The sequence below is a fragment of the Lissotriton helveticus genome, chromosome 3_1 (genome assembly GCF_964261635.1).
Source record: "Lissotriton helveticus chromosome 3_1, aLisHel1.1, whole genome shotgun sequence".
In the NCBI taxonomy this organism is placed as follows: Eukaryota; Metazoa; Chordata; class Amphibia; order Caudata; family Salamandridae; genus Lissotriton; species Lissotriton helveticus.
Genome location: NC_136061.1, coordinates 767,702,009 through 767,721,250, shown reverse-complemented (window position 1 = coordinate 767,721,250; position 19,242 = coordinate 767,702,009). Strand labels below are relative to the sequence as shown.

The window sequence follows — 19,242 nt, the reverse complement described above, 5'->3', positions numbered from 1 at the left end:
TCCCAGCAACATGTACTCTTAATGGCATTACTGCACTTACAATGTCTTAAGAATTGGTCTAGACACTGTAGGGGTACAGGACTCATGCACCCGTACCCTCACCACTGGTATAGTGCACACAGCTAGAGGGGTGGCTGACCTATGCCAGGGCAGTGGGTTGTATTTGTTCTGCACCAAACACACCGCCTGCAGTGGCAGTGTATGTGTAAAGGTACAGGGCCTCTAAGGGTGGCACAATAAGTGCTGCAGCCCTTAGAGGCCTTCCCTGGCCACAGTGACCTTGGTACCCAAGGAACCTTTTACAAGGGATTGACATGTGGTCAGAGAGGTGCCAATTGAGGGTACAAGGTACAGGTTTGGGGAAAGAACACAGGCCCTAGGAATCTGATTGGCAGGGACCCAGGGCACATCAATTCAAAGTGTATCAGTAATCTGGCAAAAAGTGGGGGGGTTACTGCAACAGAAACCCAGCTTCCTACACATAGGTACTATTATCGGCAGAGTCGCATACTGACGTTTTCCAAGTTCTCTCTCATTGTGATGGGTCCCTTCAATTCCACTTTATGTACATTGTGGTGATGTGCCTGGTGATGGGCAGAGTAAAGAAGGTGCAATTTAGAGTTGGCCTCTGCAAATGCTTACTGTACACAGTACAAGATGGCGATTCCCTGGGAATGGTACAGTCATTTAAGCGTGTACCTGCCTGGTATAATTCTTCTGTAAGCTGAAGTGCATACATATACCATCTTAATTCTCTGTCACACCTGTATCATAGGAGATGTCGGAATTGAAGCCACAAATCAAACACCCTTCAGAAGTGTCAACTTCAAATAGTGAAATTACTGACATGACCTGCTGCTTGCCTTCCGCTTCATAAAGTCCTGTTCTCCTGAAGCTCTAGCAAGGCTTGGAGACCAGATTCTCCTGCCAGGGATAGAGCACTCTCTGAAGGTTTTCCTTGTAGGTGCTGTGTCCAGCTTATCAAACAGCCACAGCGTTCAGTAGGTCTGGAACCTCTGTGCAGGTGTACATCAATGCATATAAGTGGTCCTACGACCTCCTTACCCTGTTAACTATTTTTTAACTTCATTAGTTTAGCGTGAGCCGAGTCTGGCACCACCAGAATGCAGAAACAGGATCAGGGGTGGGGAGAGATGAGAGGGAAGAGAACGTAAGCATCTCTATTTATTACATCATAGGTGATCAGGATACAATAAATGTTGACTGGGGTTAAAGGATGCCTATCTGGAAGGGAGAGACAAAGTAATGAAGATTACCATAAGTAATCCAGGCAGCCACTCACTGTCTTTAAATTTGTGCTGTGGCAATGGATCACCCTAAATTGGAGTAGTATTCTTAGATGTGATTCCTGAGATTAAGATCACTTCCTAGCAATTACGTTATAGAAAGTAGACAACAACGGTGGTTGTGTCAGTCAATACAGATTTGCTTCCTGTTTGATTTCTTTCTGTATTGGAGCAAAAAACTGAAAAGTTGTGGAATGGAATGCTACTCCAAGGAATTTCCAGTAGTTCGCTAAAGCATTTCGCAGCCTTCACTTTTTTCCTGTTCATGTGACACGGAGTGACTGATAAAAGAAGCCTTTTATTCTGTTGACAAAATGATTTAAATCTGTACTTTAAATGAAAATTGTTCAGCAATGCAAATCCTTGACAGTGGCATAGAGGGTGGTAGTTTAAACATTCATGTGTATCAGCAAATTCTGAGGAATATTTGGTGTCTTTTTGGAATTCAGAGACTTCTAACTAAAGACATTTCCCCATCCATAACTGCAATATCCAGCATCCTTGTCAGGTTTCATAAAACAGTGGAGAGAAACGGACTCCAAAAATATACATCTGCTCTCTCGAGGATCTTCATATATAAACACGAATAGAACTCCACTAAACCCTTCCATATGTCCTTTATTTCCAATGCTAGATTACCATCAAGTAGCCAAGATGGGGAATTACCGTGAATACTATGATTTGTTGAACTACGCCTTTTTATCGGCGGTTCAGAGTCCCGCCCTGGCTCACTTCAAGGCATTGTCTCAGCCAGTGAAAGGGTTTTATTTCAGTCTTCATGAAAGCTTCCCTAAATCATGTTGCACAAATAAGTTAAAAATCATAACAAGAAAAAGAACATTTTTAATTAAAATACAATGTAACGTGAAAATAAAAAAAATAGACCTGACAAGTGTCAAAGTGCATCTAGTGCCAGTTGCCAAATAAAGTGGACAAAGCAACTTCTGTTCGTTAATTCTTTCATAAAGCACAACATACATTTTTTTTATCTATTACAAAATTAAGAATATTGGTAGCTTGGTAGGATTTTCATAGAACAAAAGTAGCTTTTATTATAGCAAAGATTGGAGACCCCTGGTTTGAAGTATATGCACTATTAGCACCACTGTTGCAAAAAAAGTTGATGGATGCATAATCGGTGAAGTTGGTGAATAGCAACTAACTGAAAGCTATTGATAAGGAATGACTGTGAATATCTTTGAGTTGGTAAAGGCATCCAAATAATATTTGGGTGTTGATAAAAACATATTTGTTTCTGAAACTAGGAGAACAAACATTAATGTGCAGAACAAAATAAAGGGATCTTCTGACTGGTCAGTAAAATAGCCTTCCTTGGATTAGAGAATTCTGGATTTTACCCTTAAACCTATTTAATGGTCTTACAGTTGTTACACTAGGTACACCTACAGTCTAGAAAGTAGTGACAACCATACTCTGTGTTTCGAACTAAGAATAACACCACAAAGACATCACCATACACTGCGTTAGTAATATTTGCAAAGGTAGGAATTTTTATTCAAGAGGTCCGACTGCAAAACTTTTAACCCTAATACATGTAGTGTTTCATCTGTGAAATACTGTAGGTGTGTCAAACTTTGATAGATGTGTAATTCAATAAAGGGAAAAGCCACCCTAATACTCAGAATATAGCAAAGATGGTAAAAGTAAAGAGCATATCTTTGATAGTTGTGTGGAATTAAAGCTACAGATGGACAGACAAATCTATTCGTATATTTTGGGAGCTGCTTAGAAGGAGAGTTGGAATGGCAAAACAAGTGTAACTGAAGTATACCACCATGCATCACCAGCAAAATCTCAATCAAGGTATTAGGACCATTTCTGGAGGCCAGCACTAGAAATATGTGGACAGTCTACTGAAATTTGGAATGGTTTAAATGGAAGTCTTTTGAGAACTAACTCAACATTTTAAATATGCATACAGTTGGGTAGCTACGGGACGTAGTACAATGTGATTTAGATGTCACAATTTGTTAGAATGGTAGACACACTAAAACAGACAAGACTGTTTCACCAGCCTGAGAGAAAAGGCCAACATACAAAAATGTAATGTAATGTCACAAATCACACTAAAGTTTCCTTAATGAAAAAGCCCATTGGCTCAAAGTGTTTGTGACAAAGGGTAGGCTAAGACAGGGCATTTATATAATGCACTGTACTACCTATGGTATCTTCAAAGCACCAAAAAATGAAAACTACGTTGGAAGCCTGGAATAAATAGAGTGTAACAATAGTACTGAGCAAGAAAAGGCCATTAGATAAGTAAATAACTACTAGGTTTGTGCATTATGATACAGAATGGAGGAACATGGCGATTTTTTATTGACCATTAAAGCCTTTGTTTTTAATGGTGGTAAAGGATATAAGTTCAGGGTTGGGGGCACCCAAATTAGTAAATATGTATTACATGACTATCCACCCTAATTAGGGTTCTTGAAAACAGAGGTTGACTTTCAAAAGATAGAATGCTGTCCAGGAATATTAAAGTAAAATGATAGGAATATGGCACATGTTAAATCAATAAAGCTAGAGAGTTCAGTAAAACAGAAGTTCCTTTCAGGAAATTCAAAGTCCCCTTGGGGACAGATCAGACCGCTAATTCTGCTTTATATTGCCATGCTAACTCACAAAGACACGTAAAATCATATGCCTGTTTGCCAGGTCCTTTACTGATGACATGAGGATGTCGGGGTAAGAATTTCAGCCTGTTATGTCCAGCTATCTTATATAAACTTTACAGAGATTAATTCTGAGTGATGTTTTACTTCAATGTTGTACCTTCCCACTTAGATGGCCGGTGTGCCAGTCGTAAAATGAATTCCAAATATCTGTCTCAATGTTCATTGTAATCCCATCATCGACTTCATCTTTCAGCTAAATGCATTTTTTACAGTGTTTATTGATGGTGTGATGACTTGGGCAATGTACAATTTTCACTTGAATATTTTACCTAATTATACTGAGAATAAAAACGAATTATATTCTAGAACCTACTGTTTCATATGTTGCATTTGATTTTCCCTAACAAGTAACATGTTAGAAAAAGTTTGAACTAACATTAATGAGTTCATCGTGAACCACTGTTCTAATATAAAAAGTCACAGAATAAAAGAATAAGACTGCCCAAGGTGATTTTCCAAAAAAGGGTAGCTATTGGGGCCATGTCTTTGGAGTTGCTGCTGTATCTCTGTGCCACATCATGATATTCAAACTCTCAAGTGTTGCAGACCAATCTAGAATGAGTGTATTCAATCATTATGGTGCAGAGATGCAGATGATCACAGAATGTTCAGAAGTGTCAAAGTGGGTTTAATACTTGTCTGAACGTGAGAAGAATTTTTTGGGGAAATATGTGCAGTCACTTATACAACTTAAAAACCCTTATGTGGAAGACATAGAACAGTACAATAAGCCTATCATACTATTCCAGTTACTTCACATCTGACTGGATGAGTGAGTTTGCCGACAGCAGAATTCTGATGAGATCTTTGTTCATGCTGACCCTGTTCCCAGACTATGAAGAAGTTCACACCAGTTTAAACTGACAGAAGGGTGCTGATTTAAGTAGTTTTGGTGACTTTACAGTTGTGGGTGTTTTCTTCTTTTGGGCATGGTTCTTTAGTCATACGATTTGCATTTTATTCTTCATCTTTTCATGAGTTCTTATAATATAAATCCAGTTCTAAGTCTTGAAACCCCTTCACTCTTTAAGAGCACTATGAGGCAAGATTTCGTTAATTTTGGGTAACTTTCTTCTGAACCCATACCCTAAGCTTGAGTGACAGGTTTGTGGCATCTGTCAAGCACAATCCGCTAAACACTATATTTTTCGATAGCTTTTCCTATTCAGTCTCTTTATGCCTGTAGTCACTTGTGGATTTAATGTGTAACACAACGAGTCTCTGATCTCCAAAGCTCTTGCTCCCTTTACTGTTACTTTGTATATTACATAGTATTTTACAAATGATTTTAAAGACATTTGTGATTTTGGTTTGTCCCTGAGCAGTAGAATCATTATGATTGATAGCTAAATAAGATTTGACTAAAAATGGAATATAATGTAGATTAAATATGTTCTAATATGCGTTTTCCTCGATATCCTCCACTCCTTGTTTCAGCTTCGTAAACCTTTTCCGCCATTTGTTTGTAGTGATCATCCACTCTTTTTCTACGGGATTCCTGGAAAATGAAAGTAAACGGAAGATATTTGGTTATTCTATTATTTCATCTACCATTTATTTCTTCTTTGAGTTGAATAACAGAAATGTTACATTCAGTAAGTCAGGCAGGAGCTCAGCATAGGACATTCGCCTCTATATGGTTGTGTGGATGGATGGATGACATGCCTAGCCTGCCTTAGTGCTGAGGACTAATGTTTGGCGTGGGTTTGAAATCACCAACAAGAAAGGACTGACAATGTATTGCAGTGATATGTTTTTAATTAATTTGTGAAATAGCTCATTCTTTCAAATGCTTTATAACTGTCTAATTGTAAAACACCATATGGATTATCATGAGGTAATGTGCATATACTAGGGTAAAAGGTATCTAAGTGTGTGGACCTGAGTTCTTTTTCTTAAGAGCTGTGCCTACATGGGCCAATTATAATTGCACAGTATTGAGAAGTACGGACCTAGTGTTGAGGCACTATTAGACCCCCTAAGTACATTAGCTAATTACTTGTTGAGGAAATGTGTCCTTCCTACCATGTGACCCTGCTTCTCACACCCAAGGCGGTAGAGCCTGCTCCAGGTCTGGGAATATGCCAATTTTGTGTAACAATACTCCGAATTTACATAAACACAGCTTCAGGTTAGTTAGGTCAAAACAAAAGTTAATTCGCCGTGATTCGGAAAGAAAATATTAACAGGTAACATGCACCTAAATTTTTAGTAAGTGAGGAAATACTATCCTAGTGGATACACCTTGAAGTGTCCCCCAAACCTGATTGTTTTTCTGCATCTCCTTAGATTTAGGTACATACTAAAGGTTTTTTTTAGACTAACTTTTGGAATATGGCGTGTGTATGCAGATAGGCAAGCTTGACTGGAGTTCCTTTGAATATATAGTTTGTGTGGTGATATGAATAAGTGGTGAACACTAGTATGGTTAGGAGTGAATGGTCCTCTAGACCTGGTAAAGATGTGGGAAGTGGCAAGAGGCAGTTTGTGCAGGTAAATCGTACCCACAGCTCACTAGGGGTGTACAAAAGGGCACATACCCATCTTCAGGGGGGATGACATTATTGTAGATGGGACCAGAGGGATTCTAGGAGACGATCACGCTATCTCAGAGGAGCATGTATGAGAAGTCAATACTTCTTCACTGGGCAGAAATATAAGCCAGTTCAGGCAGCCCAGAATCCGCATGTAGTGTCTGTAAATGCATTTCTGTCATCCCAGAGCCTAAAAAACAGGAAGTACTGTTATAAAGTTCCCTGATTGGGGGACTATGGCCCATTTGGCTAAGACCCAATATTAGCAACAGAAGAAACTATTATTGCTGGATCCTGAGTCGTGCAGGCACATTTGTAGCAGTCTCACACAAAGACAGACAAGGCCGCTTGTCATTATCTGTCACATATAAAATACAGTCTACAGTGGAAATGGACTTTGAAGGAAGATTCTCTAAGACAAATTAGCAACTCACCCTCGGGGGGGGGGGGGGCAATAGTAGGTGATCTGCTGAAGGGGGGTTTCCCTTTGGAAAAACTGAAGTATCTGATTAGAGTAAGGGAGCTTAGACAGCGGAACAGGTCTGAGTGTCCTCTCTTCCAACTTGGAAGAGTGTTTTCTGGGGAAAACTGACTGGGTGTTACTAGTTACAGTGGTAAGATTTCCTGGTTCATCTCACTTGCAACTTTTTGTAGTGACGTTTGGGTCTTTTGCAGGAACTTGGCAACACATTCACAGACGAGATGATAACAAATAATGTCCTAATATCGTACACTGGCTAGCAATTTCTCGTAAGTAATGGCTTTATTTAATAAGCATAATAACTGATACTTGACTGAAAAATGCAAAGCCTCAGATAGTGTCTCTGCTCTGCTAAACAAGTTCTTTAAAAACAGGACAATTCATTTTCTGAAAAAAGTTTTTGGAACAGATGACACGATGCTACCAGTGTGATAATTATTTAAAAAAATGTAAAAGGCTAGGTGCACGGAGATTGTAAATTCAACCCACACAACAAGATCTGACAGTGAAATTCAGTTTCGGCAGAAAGGATAATTGATGCCCACCATTATTCAGTTGAATGTGAAACCAAAATAACATTAAGGTGGAAACTCCAAACTTTCTGAGTTTTATTTATCAAGGATTTCTTATTAAATCAAATACCCACAACATGACGGATTTCTACATTTGTAATGCTAGATACAGAGTCTCATTTTCTACTACTTTTTAATTGAAACCTCAGTAGTTAAAGAATGGAGGAAAAACTAAATGTCCCATCGCCCCTGGTTAAATAGTATTCTTTTGCGTCACTCATTTTACTTGAATTCAGACAGTCTGCTCGAAAACACTTCAAGTAGGTGGGCCGCCAATGAGTTATTCTTTAATATTACATTCACACTCTACCACTTAACAAACATCAATAGGGGCATACATATAGATGATTAAAAATAGAATTAGTATAGGTAGCTTTTTTATAAAACGTTATTATATAAATTGTTGAGAGATTCATATTTTATTAAGACTGCTCTGTGTATGAATTGTAAGCCTATTAGATGGTACTAAAATGTTTGTCTTCTATTTTTCTCTGGCTTTTATTCTTTCCTTCTAGAGACTAAACTGTTTTTAGAGTACGGTGGGGAGGCACCACAGACCCCTCAAATGTGACAATGCCATATTACAGTTGAAGGGTTTTTTCTTATTAAATGTATTGCATTAAATTGACAGACATATTATCATGTAAATGTTATTATCCATATTTATTCACGTTTAGATTGACCATAGCTAATGTAGGCCTGCATTTTAAAATGGCCAACTTTGGTTGCTGTGGGATACTTTAACATTTTATTTCTCGAAGAAACTGGAGTCTTAATTATTCAATGTTCTTTTGCTTACTTTCTCATATGAAATGTTTTATTGTTACTATGATAATCATGGAATGTTATAATTGGTACCATACTCAAGGAGACACCTGCAGAATCCAGGCTGGTCTCTGTATCTCATCTTCCTACAGATAATATGCAAGTGTGAAGAATGCTAAGAAAAGATGAATTGTGGAAGGCCCTTAGAAGCTAATGAACATACAAATGTGTCACAAATGTGTCACCTCACATTAACCGGATTGGATCATTTCCTGAGAACTGTGTGTAGGTGTATCAAATGTCAGATTCATATGATATATGTTAGTGCAGAGTAGACTGAGTCAGTCCATTTTTGATACACTTTAGAGCAGAGTAGGAGACTTAGGGTACTCTCTGTATGGAAAACTTGACTTTCTAAACCTTTCCCTCTGTTGCAACTCTATGCTTGTCCGACTCTTACTTATATGTTTGAGTTGATTGGAACTCAATATATTAATGCATCAATCAATATGAATTGATACTCAATAATTTTTCCTACTGTAAACTTTAACCTTTACTAAACCTTTATGATTTCATACCTAAACCATTCTCTGTCTTCATTGAGAAGCTTAATGTGCTTCACATTATTTAAATGTGTTGATTTGTTGATCACCCTAAGTTTTGAATTTTAATTAATCAAATAGCGCTTTATGGTCCATTACATTTGCACAAGGTAAAGTGCTAACACTTTCCAGGCATGCGCTACGACCTATGTTTTTACGTAATGTCACAGAGCAAGGTTTACCACAGGGTTTGCACTGCCACACTCATGTATGTGTTGTGATGAGATTTTACATTACCTTGAGCTTCCCAAAGAAGTCAAACGTGGATATAATGGGTCACCTCTTTTCCTTCCTTAACTGATACTAGGCGAGGCCTTTGAGGCGGTTAAAGTAGGCAAAGTACTATTTGAACCAAAAGCATTTAGATAAGGTAGCTATGGATCATGTGTAGACTTAATTAACAAGGCTGGCCTTGGTAACACAGGTAGGCATCTGAGATTCTGGAGGGGAACTATTTCATGGTTCTGTTCAAGACATTGAAAGGCCATGAGAAATCCATGCACTTGGCATGGGGGTTTTAGGATTGGGGGTCTCTAGTTTCCCGTGGCTTGCACCCTGTCTAAGTAGGGACCCTCTAGTTAGTTAAGGAGGTTATAGTCCCACAATAATACCTGCTCACCCTCTTGGTAGCTTGGCACAAGCAGTCAGGCTTATCTCAGATGCAATTTGTTAAGCATTTATACATTCACACAGTGAAAACACTACAGAAGGAAACCAAACCACATTAGAGAAAAATTATCAAACTTTATCTGAATAAAACAAGACCAAAACGACAAAAATTCACCATACACAAATCAAGATATCACTTTTAAAAAGGTTAAAAATAGTTCAGTCCATAGGAATCTATGAATGTGTCACTTGTATCACAAAGTACCTGGGATGCGTCATAACCAAAGATGAAAATAAGCGCTGGGGAGGTGTGGCACCGGAAAAGCAAAGCGATGCGTCGGTTTCTTACTCCCAGGGGAGGTGATGCGTCGGTTCCTTACTGTCAGGGGAGGTGATGCATCGGTTGCTTACTGTCGGGGCAGGTGATGCTTCGGTTCCATACCGAGAGGAGGGGTGATGCATCAGTTTCTTGATACGCTGCCTCGATTACTTACTGCTGTGTAACGTCGATGAAGAACTTGGCACACAGGTGCATTGTGTCAAAAATATGGGCGTGATGGGTCGATGTGGTGGCAAAACTACTGCGTCGTTTTTCCAGCCGTGAAGCAGGTGATGCGTTGATTTCTTCAGCTGCACAGCAGGACTTGTGTCAAAGTCGAAGCAGGTGTCAAGACATTGATAACACAATGCTCGGGCTGCAGTGATCTTTCGGCTGCACAGCAGGCACTGCGTCGCTTTTTTCAGCTGCACAGTGGCAATATGTTGGTTTTTCAACCGCACAGCATTGCTGTGGCAGGAAAAACTGGCACTGAAGTTTGATAAGGGGATTTTCTTCTGTCCTTTGCAGAATATCCCCCTCCAAGGGTCCTGAACTGGAATTGGCACCACTTGGCAGGTCAAAACTATCAGCAGAGGAGTTTAGGGCTGTTGGTGAAGTCTTTGATGGCCCTGAGACTTCTTAACAGGAGGCAGTCACACACAAGCCCTTGGAGAACCTTGGCAAGCAGGATACAGAAAGCAAGAGTCCAGTCCTTTCACTGCCCAAGACAGAAGCCGCAAGCAGTAGGCCAGCACAGCACGGCAACAAGCAGAGTGGCAGTTCCCCTTCTACAACTTTTCCAGCTCTTATTCTTGGCAGAATCTCCTCTTTGTCCAGAAGTATTCTGAAGTTATGGTTTTACAGCTCCGGTACTGATACCCTTTTCTGCCTTTGAAGTAGTCAGACTTCAAAGGAAAGTCTTTGTAGTGCACAAGACCCTGTCTTTCCCTGACCAGGCTCTAGACGCCGTACAGTGGGGCTGGAGACCGCTTTGTGTGAGGACAGCCACAGCCCTATTCAGATGTCAGTGACAACTCCTCCCACCACTCTAGCTCAGGAAGACCCATCAGCCTGGTGGTGGGCTATCAGAATACGCAGGGCACACCTCACCCCCCTTTGTGTGACTGTCTAGAGTGAATGCATAAACCACCCAACTATCACCCTCCCTCAGATGTGGATTCAAAACCAACTTCACTAAAAGATGTATTCTTAAATTGTGAGTTCAGTGACCCCCAAACTCCCAATCTTTGCCTTTTCACAATTGGAAGTTACACTTGTTAGACATTACAAGGCAGCTCCAATGATAACCTATGGGAGAGATAGTCCTTGGAACTATGAAAAACATAATTAGCAGTATTTCACTGTCAGGACTTGTAAAACACACCAGCACATGTACTACCTTTTAAATATAGTGCACCCTGTCCATGGGGCTACCATGGGCCTACCTTAGGGGTCTCTTACATGTAGTAAAAGAGAAGGTTGGGGCTGAAAAGTGGGTGCACGTGCTAGGTAGACATGGGAGTTTAAAACTGCACACACAGACATGGTTGCAGGACGACTCATGTGGGTGGCACAATCAGTGCTGCAGGCCCACTTGTAGTATTTGATTTACTGGCTCTGGGCACACACAGTGCACTTTACTAGGAACTTGCCAGTTAATTAAATATGTCAATCATGGAACTATGATAATTTCCATAGGGAGCACTTATACTTTCGCACCGATCAACAGTGGTAAATTGCCCAGAGTTTTAAAACCAGCAAAAACAGGTCAGAACAAATATACGGAAGAAGGCAAAAAGGTTCAGGGGCCCTGAACACTCATTTCGGGACGGGCTGCTATGTCGGGGCGGGCGGCGGGCGGGGAAGCCTGATTGCTCGCAGACAAGGTCGGGGCGGGCTGCTAGTACTAATATAATAAAGAGAGAGCCCAAACCTTTGAGGCGGGTAATCTCAGGAACCACAGCACCAATCACAACACCCAATACAGCGTTGGAAAGGGCAGTTGCAGCAGAAGGACATAGGCTATGCAGACACCCACCATATACATGTAAAAGGTAAAAGAACCGTGCCAGCAATGTAGCCCCTTGTGGGCGTGTCTGCGTTGTGCTGTGGGGGTGTGCAGGGGGCGTGACAAACGCTGGGGGCGTGTGGTACGTTCCGCCCTTCATGCCATGTCTCATATTGTGTGCTGTGGGCGTATGCTGGGGGCGTGTGCGGGACGCGGGATTACGGGGAAAAAAAGCGAGCGTTGTGCCCAATATTTCATTGTTTTTTCTTCCCAGGTTCTGTACATTCCAGCTCCAGGTGTCCACCCTGCTCCCTTTAAATACCCCTGCACCCCATAATCATAACCCACCCTTACTCCTTAAAATACCCCAACACCCTTAAACACTAACCCATCTTAACCCTATAAATATACCCTGTACCCCAAAACTCAAACCTATCCCTAAACCCTAAAAATACCCCTGTACCCCCAAACCTAGCCCTGAACCCTATAAATACCCCTGTACCTCAAAACCCAAACCTACCTCTGAACCCTAAAAATACCCCTGTACCCCAAAACCCAAACCTAGCCCTGAACCCTAAAAATACCCCTGTACCCCAAAACCCAAACCTACCTCTAAACCCTAAAATACCCCTGTACCCCAAAACCCAAACCTAGCCCTGATCCCTTAAAATACCCTTGTACCCCTAAACCCAAACCTACCTCTGAACCCTAAAAATACCCCTGTACCTCAAAACCCAAACCTAGCCCTGAACCATAAAAATAACCCTGTACCCCAAAAACCAGACCTACCCCTGAACCCTAAAATACCCCTGTACCCCAAAACCCAAACCTAGCCCTGAACCCTAAAAATACCCCTGTACCCCAAAACCCAAAACTAGCCCTGAACCCTTAAAATACCCCTGTACCCCAAAACCCAAACCTACCCCTGAACCCTAAAAATACCCCTATACCCCAACACCCAAACCTAGCCCTGAACCCCAAAAATACCCCTGTACCCCAAAACTCATACCTATCCCTAAACCCTAAAACTACCCCTGTACCCCATAACCCAAAACTATATCTGAACCCTTAAAATACCCAAACCCCCCAAACATATACCTCAGTACCCCAAAACATATACCCCTATACCCATACTTACCTTATCCAAACATTAAAAAAAAACATGCTTTTACCATTCATGCATTTACAAAGAATTTCGTTGTAAATGTAGGCGTGGTAAAAGCATATAAAATGTAATGCCATGCATTATAATGGCATTGCGGATTCATGGTACTTTCGTAATGAAAGTATGCGGAGTGATGGAATGCGGAAAGAAAGTCGTGGAATAATGGGTGTTTACCCTCCCCTGGTAAGTTCATTGGTGGCACGGCGGCCACATCTCCAGCAACATACTCATATTTTTTCACCACCGATTTGAAAAATGCACAGGTCTCTCTCATTGATGGCCAGCACCGACATACACTTTAGACACACCTCCCGCCACAAGTTCTAGAATTGCGAACTTTAGAGCTGGGGAGCTACGTTCGAATTTCGGCATCAGCTCAACATCCTGTGATTCCAGGCAAATCGCTTTGTCTCCCCGTGCCTACCACAAATGAATGTGTTCTTCTGTAATGTAAATGGTGCTCATGCCATGTTGTCGAGTTTGCGCTATATAATATTGCAAGGAAAAATAAAGTAGGGAAACTCGAGTTCACACACTACTGAACGCGCATTCTTAAGTGCATCAGCAGTGCACTGTGGATTGGAGCGTTTCACCGGCCTGTCACAGATAAGAAATGTTATCAAAACAAAATCCTACAAAACAATATATTACTGGCCCGCAGCAATTCATACCCGGACAACGTCGGGACGGGCTGCTAGTTAAAGTATAAACGTCTTGTATCTCCTCAAAAAATCTATTTCTCACATAACGGTATAATGTCTCTGGTCCTCTTTTCAGTTTCAAGCGTTTACTGCATTATATCTTGATGAACATGAGTACGTGTCAGTCGCTCACTACAGTGTCCAACTTGACTGACACATACTCATGTTCGTCAAGATATAATGCAGTAAACGCTTAAAACTGAAAAGAGTACCAGAGACATTATACCGTTATGTGAGAAATAGATTTTTTGAGGAGATACAAGACGTTTATACTTTAATAATATTGGATATCCTTGGAACCTGTATTAAGTGATTTTTGGACACTTGACAGTGGAGAATTACTTATGTTTCAGTTTGAACTAGCAGAATTCTGATCTTGGTTGTATTATTGGAAAGTTTAACTCTATCCGGCAGAGAGATAATTCAGATTGCCCTGAAGAAGTCAAATGGCATGATATGAATGCCAGACGAAACACGTGTCGGCTGCCACAATTACAATTTTGACTGATGGGAGAAGTATGAAATAAAATTGGAACTATGCTGTGACCACCAACATATCTCGGTGTCTCAGTTGGAGTGACTCTTGTCTTAATGGATGAAATTTGGACATAATCAGTTGATCGGAAAGTCTTGGACAATTAATTGAGACCTTGATTGATACTTTTTTGTTATATATATATTGTGAATATCTTGAGTGCTCAGCAAGGAATTGTTTAGACTGTTATACCCGGAACTAGAATTTTGGGTTTGTAGGGAAGACGGATGACCTTTCCTTCCATGCTTTGGAGCACCTCTCTTTAATGTATGTGAATTACTGTGTGCCATACTCTTGCTGTGCGCCTGAAATCATACCTGGTCATCTCCACCTTTTTTGTTTCTTAAGTTACCATGTTTATTATAACACAGTTAGATTAACACAAATCCCTCAAGGAAGAACTCTAGGTCAGCAACCAAGGTTCACGTTGAATTAGAATCAGAATTATACAGCCATTCAAACTAACTATTACTAAAATATAAGCACCTTACCAGCTAAATATAGTCAAGCCAAGGGATTCATCATGGCTTTTGTTGAGATCATCCTCAATGACATGGTCCTGGTGCTATTGCATGTGCTGCACTAAAGGTACTACGCCTGTGGGACATAACAATCTACACAAAGGTATTTCACTCTTTGGATTTGACTTGTTTGTTGCACAGAATGAAGTACCTGTGTCTTCAGTTCCTTCTCTGCCTCTTCTCTGCATTTTTTGAACTCCCGCTCGTCGATCTTCTGGCGGACATTCTGCAGGTGCGCCAGTCTGCGCTGCTCTCTGTGCTTCTCCTCCTCAGACAAGGTTTGCATCCTCTGGCTTGCGTCCTGCTGTGCTCCCTGCTTCGCCTTCATTGCCTGAATCCTCTTGGCAACCTGTTCCTTTAACTTCCTCTCTTCATTCTGGAAGTGTTGCTGTGTTTTCTGCCTGAAGAACAAATGTTTTTTACTTATCAAGCGTGGGCCACTGTTCACAGATTATAAACATGTTAAAAACTGCTTATTTGTCTAATTTACCCTTTGAGTCCGAGCGGGTTACCTCTTTTGTTTTTCTAGTATAAATTTCCATGTGCATTAATAATAGAAAACAAGCATTGAAAATGCAATAGGTCTTGCAATGGTTTGATTCAGAGCTATTGGCATTGTAAATATTAATGTATATGTGGGGGGGAGTGAAAGGCAAGGATAACGGGAGGGAGGTAGGGTGGGCGGGGAAAAGAAGGCACCAAAGCAATGGAAAGGAACAGAGCCCAGAATGTTGGTGCCGAAATATATATACTTTAACCCCATGTAAACAATAAACCCCATGATGAATTCCACCATAAGAATAACACAATTGAGAATTAAAGAAACAGAGACCAAAGGTAAAGGAAAAAAATAAATAAATAAACAGACAGTGCTCCAAAACGTTTACATTTTTCAATGCGAAAATAGGGAGCATAGCCATGTGTTTTTTATCACAATAAAGCCAAGACAATTGTGCCCCAGACCCGCTCTTCCTTCATAAACCCATTCTGGCTCGTGCAGGTGACACTCATCCATTTAAACACCCTGTGTAGTTTTACAACATGTGACTGTGAAAGATAATCCTAAATAAACATAAAAGAAATATGTGAATACCCACTGCATAACCTACCATGTTCACATGCAACTATGTGAAATCTTAAAACATGTCGATGCCTATCTTATATCCTAATTAATTAGACAACTTATGTAAAACGAGTTTAAACAATAAAAGACCATAAATATTCTTTGCCAACTATGTGCTGTTGTGTAGACTTAATATGAAATAAGTAGCGCGCAGAAAAACAATTGTCACCGAATAATCAGCCGGTATATATTCGTCAAAAAGTGAAATAACGTCCAAAAACGTAGATATGGTTTGTATCACTTCCACTGAAATTTTTTTTAACTGAAGCTCGACTAGACATGCTTATTATTGTGGATTTGCCTAAGTAAGCTCTGTGGCTAAAAACAACTTTCAGGGTACATTTGCAATGCAGTAGCGATGGTCTCATAACAACACAATGCACTACGTGTCTTTTAATTCTTAAATATGTCATAAATTCCAGTTCAGAAGTCTAGTCCGTAGAGAAGGTTACATTTCAGCACAGCAGTACAAACACGAACTGTCTGCCTAAGGTTCCCGCCCCCTGCAGCTTGTTTACCAGAACTCTTGAGATGACGTCATATATCTTCAACACCCTGCAGCCAAGTACGGGGAGGCATGTCACTGTTAAGAGGAAGGACGGCGGAAGCCGACCAAGGGAGGGAAACTGAAAGCGCGCGATGCGCGCGCTGCCAGCCTCCGGGGACAGGAGATGTGCACGCGTACGGAATGCACATCTCCTGTCCGTACGCGTGCACACCTCTTGTCTCTCTTCGCTAAGGAAAGCGACGACAATAGAGACTTCGCCAAGCGGAGCAGCTGCGCTGCATTCACTAATAAGACCTAAAAATGGGGAACATTTGCTGTTGATTAATGGGCATGTATTGTTTTTGGCTGCGAATGGCCAACATTCACCAGTCTTAGCTAAATATCAATTAAACACCACCCCAGAAAGGAAATAAAAACTATCGAGGTGCTGAGTAATTTTAATTCTTTTCTTGCGCACGTCACAGTTTTGGCACATCAAACACCTTGGAAATGTTGTCTGCACATATATATTTATTACCCTCTCCACCATTGCCTGCCCTCCCTCCTCCCCAGAATAATGTAATGGTAGTCTTGCCTGTAGCATAGACGCAGTCTCAGCGCCAGGATACCCTTTGGGTGGCAGCCGCGCCTAACAAATAAATAAATAAATACATACATACATACATACACTGTCCGCAGCTTGCTGCAGCAGAACAAACCACATTTTTTCAAGTCCTTAATACTTCACTAGGAAAACTCCTTAGAACTTTCATTTTATATTTACTTTCACACTTGATAAGCAACGACCACTTAATCTGTGCAAATGTTTGCTTTTTCCGAATTTTAACAAAGCTTTTTTATAGTAGTGAAGTGCTTTAAGATGACCTGTTGGTGATATACACCAGACTTAAGTAATCAAACAAGGAGCATGGGGAGGAGAGGCATTTCTCTAGAACCACACACTACACCATATGACTCCTCTGGGACCTGCAATCAAGAGTTCCAAACCCCTATAAAGGATGAGCAACCACACCTCTACTAGACCTCGGTCTATTCCAGGCTCAAGCAATATGAGGATACTGAAGAAAATCCATTGCGGCGCAGATCCAACAAGCGCCTTCTCTCCCCCACTCCGAGAAGAAGCTGAAGACCGGTCTCTTCGAGAAACACCTCATCGAGAAGTAACCACCAAGATGCCTTACCCCTTATGGATGGAAAAAATTAAGACTTATTCATTTGCAAGCATCTTACGTGCCCTTACTTCGTACCTCAAATTTATTGTACAGCATTCTGCGGCTTTTTAGCTAAGTTCATGCTTTATAGAGACTTACAAAAACGTCTACTTCCCAATGACAAGAGTTTGTGGAGCATTTCAGTTTTTGCTCTGAAGGAAAACTTAGGAAAAGTTGAATCTACAAACAATTTCTAGTCCAAAATTGTCTCTCTCTTTTATGTCTAAATTATACATGGAACTGTTTGAACACACTATCTGTTTTTCACCAGGATAGATTCGAGTCCGTTTACCATAAAGGGTTGAAAATGCATTGCACTTGTAGAACGGTAGCTCTCTATATGTATCTCAACTTATAGATAAAATGTCTAAGATGGGGGTGTAAAACTTCACCTAGAGTAATCCTAGGACAGGCCGGGAAGGGCCTGGATAAAGAGCCTTCAGTGCTCCATCACATTGAAGATTAAGTATATTTAAAAACTCTTTCATATGGCAGCCTTTCGTGTCAGCACACGTGTCTATACATTTATAAACAATGATGACCTACAAAAGTGGATGAAAGCTTCAGAATACTTATATGAACGTGAATACAAAGATTAATTTGAACATCTATTTGAAACCCTTATTACAAATCCTAAACATTTATCAATCCAGACCTTAAAAATTGTATTCTCTTCGGGACATGGATAAGACTGGGCTTCAGGGTTTCAGTTGTCTTCTACATGCAATGATTAACCTGCCCATGGTTAAAGCCTGGGTGTTTCAAACCTCATGCATCCTTATCTTGGAGCAATGCCTTCTACTCAGGGGTTTGTCTACTCTTCGTTTGGTGTCACTTTAGTTAAACATGGGAGATTATGGGATATACCATTAATAGACCCAAAGGAAACAAGGGGTTTCCCTGTGATGCGGATCCTGATTCTAGAAGGCAAGCGAAGAGCAGGGAAGCGAAGCTGCTGACAGCAACGATGGCATTGATTTGGCAGCTCAGCATAACAAAAAACCTAGGACTCAATAATTGAAACTGTGGTTTCATTAGTGAGAATCATCTAGAGCCCCAGAACGACTGATCCCTATTCGGATGCTATGTGCATAATTTAGAGTTTTCTAAGGAGTTTGGATTGACCTAATACCCCATTCAATAATGGATTCTTGTTTACCCTGCCCTCGAAAGTGCTAACATTACCCATACCTAAATACATCCACTGGCGTTTGTGGCACTTATGAGATGGAACTTGTGCCTAACTGACCTTTGCAAACACAAGGAGATGATGGATGGAGCGTGGAAACTTTTCAGACACTCACCCCCAGTCACAGATCTGGGTTGAATCTATCATCGTTCTTTAGCTCACTTTGCCAACCGAGTTCAGACCGAGCCATATGCAAATCAGTGTTGACCCTGTTTCTCATGGGAACAGTGCAGTCCAAACTGCCAGGCCAAGTCCTCCCTGGACTGGAAACAAGCATTCTGGGACCCGTTTCGGGGTAACACCCCTCATCAGCCAGGCTGGCTTGAATCCAGTGGCAAAGCAAGCAAGAGAACCACGTCCGGGCATACCCTGCCAACTTAGTGCGAACAAAGC

General features: G+C 41.0%; 1 protein-coding gene across 1 annotated transcript in view; it reads right to left on the bottom strand.

The window, feature by feature from the left end:
* Positions 1-5,363: 5,363 nt before the first annotated feature.
* C3_1H11orf16 (chromosome 3_1 C11orf16 homolog) overlaps positions 5,364-19,242 on the bottom strand; it is a 161,223-nt gene continuing 147,344 nt past the window's right edge. Inside the window, exons 7-8 of the mRNA XM_078683752.1 lie at positions 14,970-15,219; positions 5,364-5,504 (exon numbers count right to left, since the gene is read on the bottom strand). Coding sequence (XP_078539878.1) covers positions 5,391-5,504; positions 14,970-15,219 — 364 coding nt within the window. The 3' untranslated portion in view covers positions 5,364-5,390. The remainder of the gene's footprint in view (positions 5,505-14,969; positions 15,220-19,242) is intronic.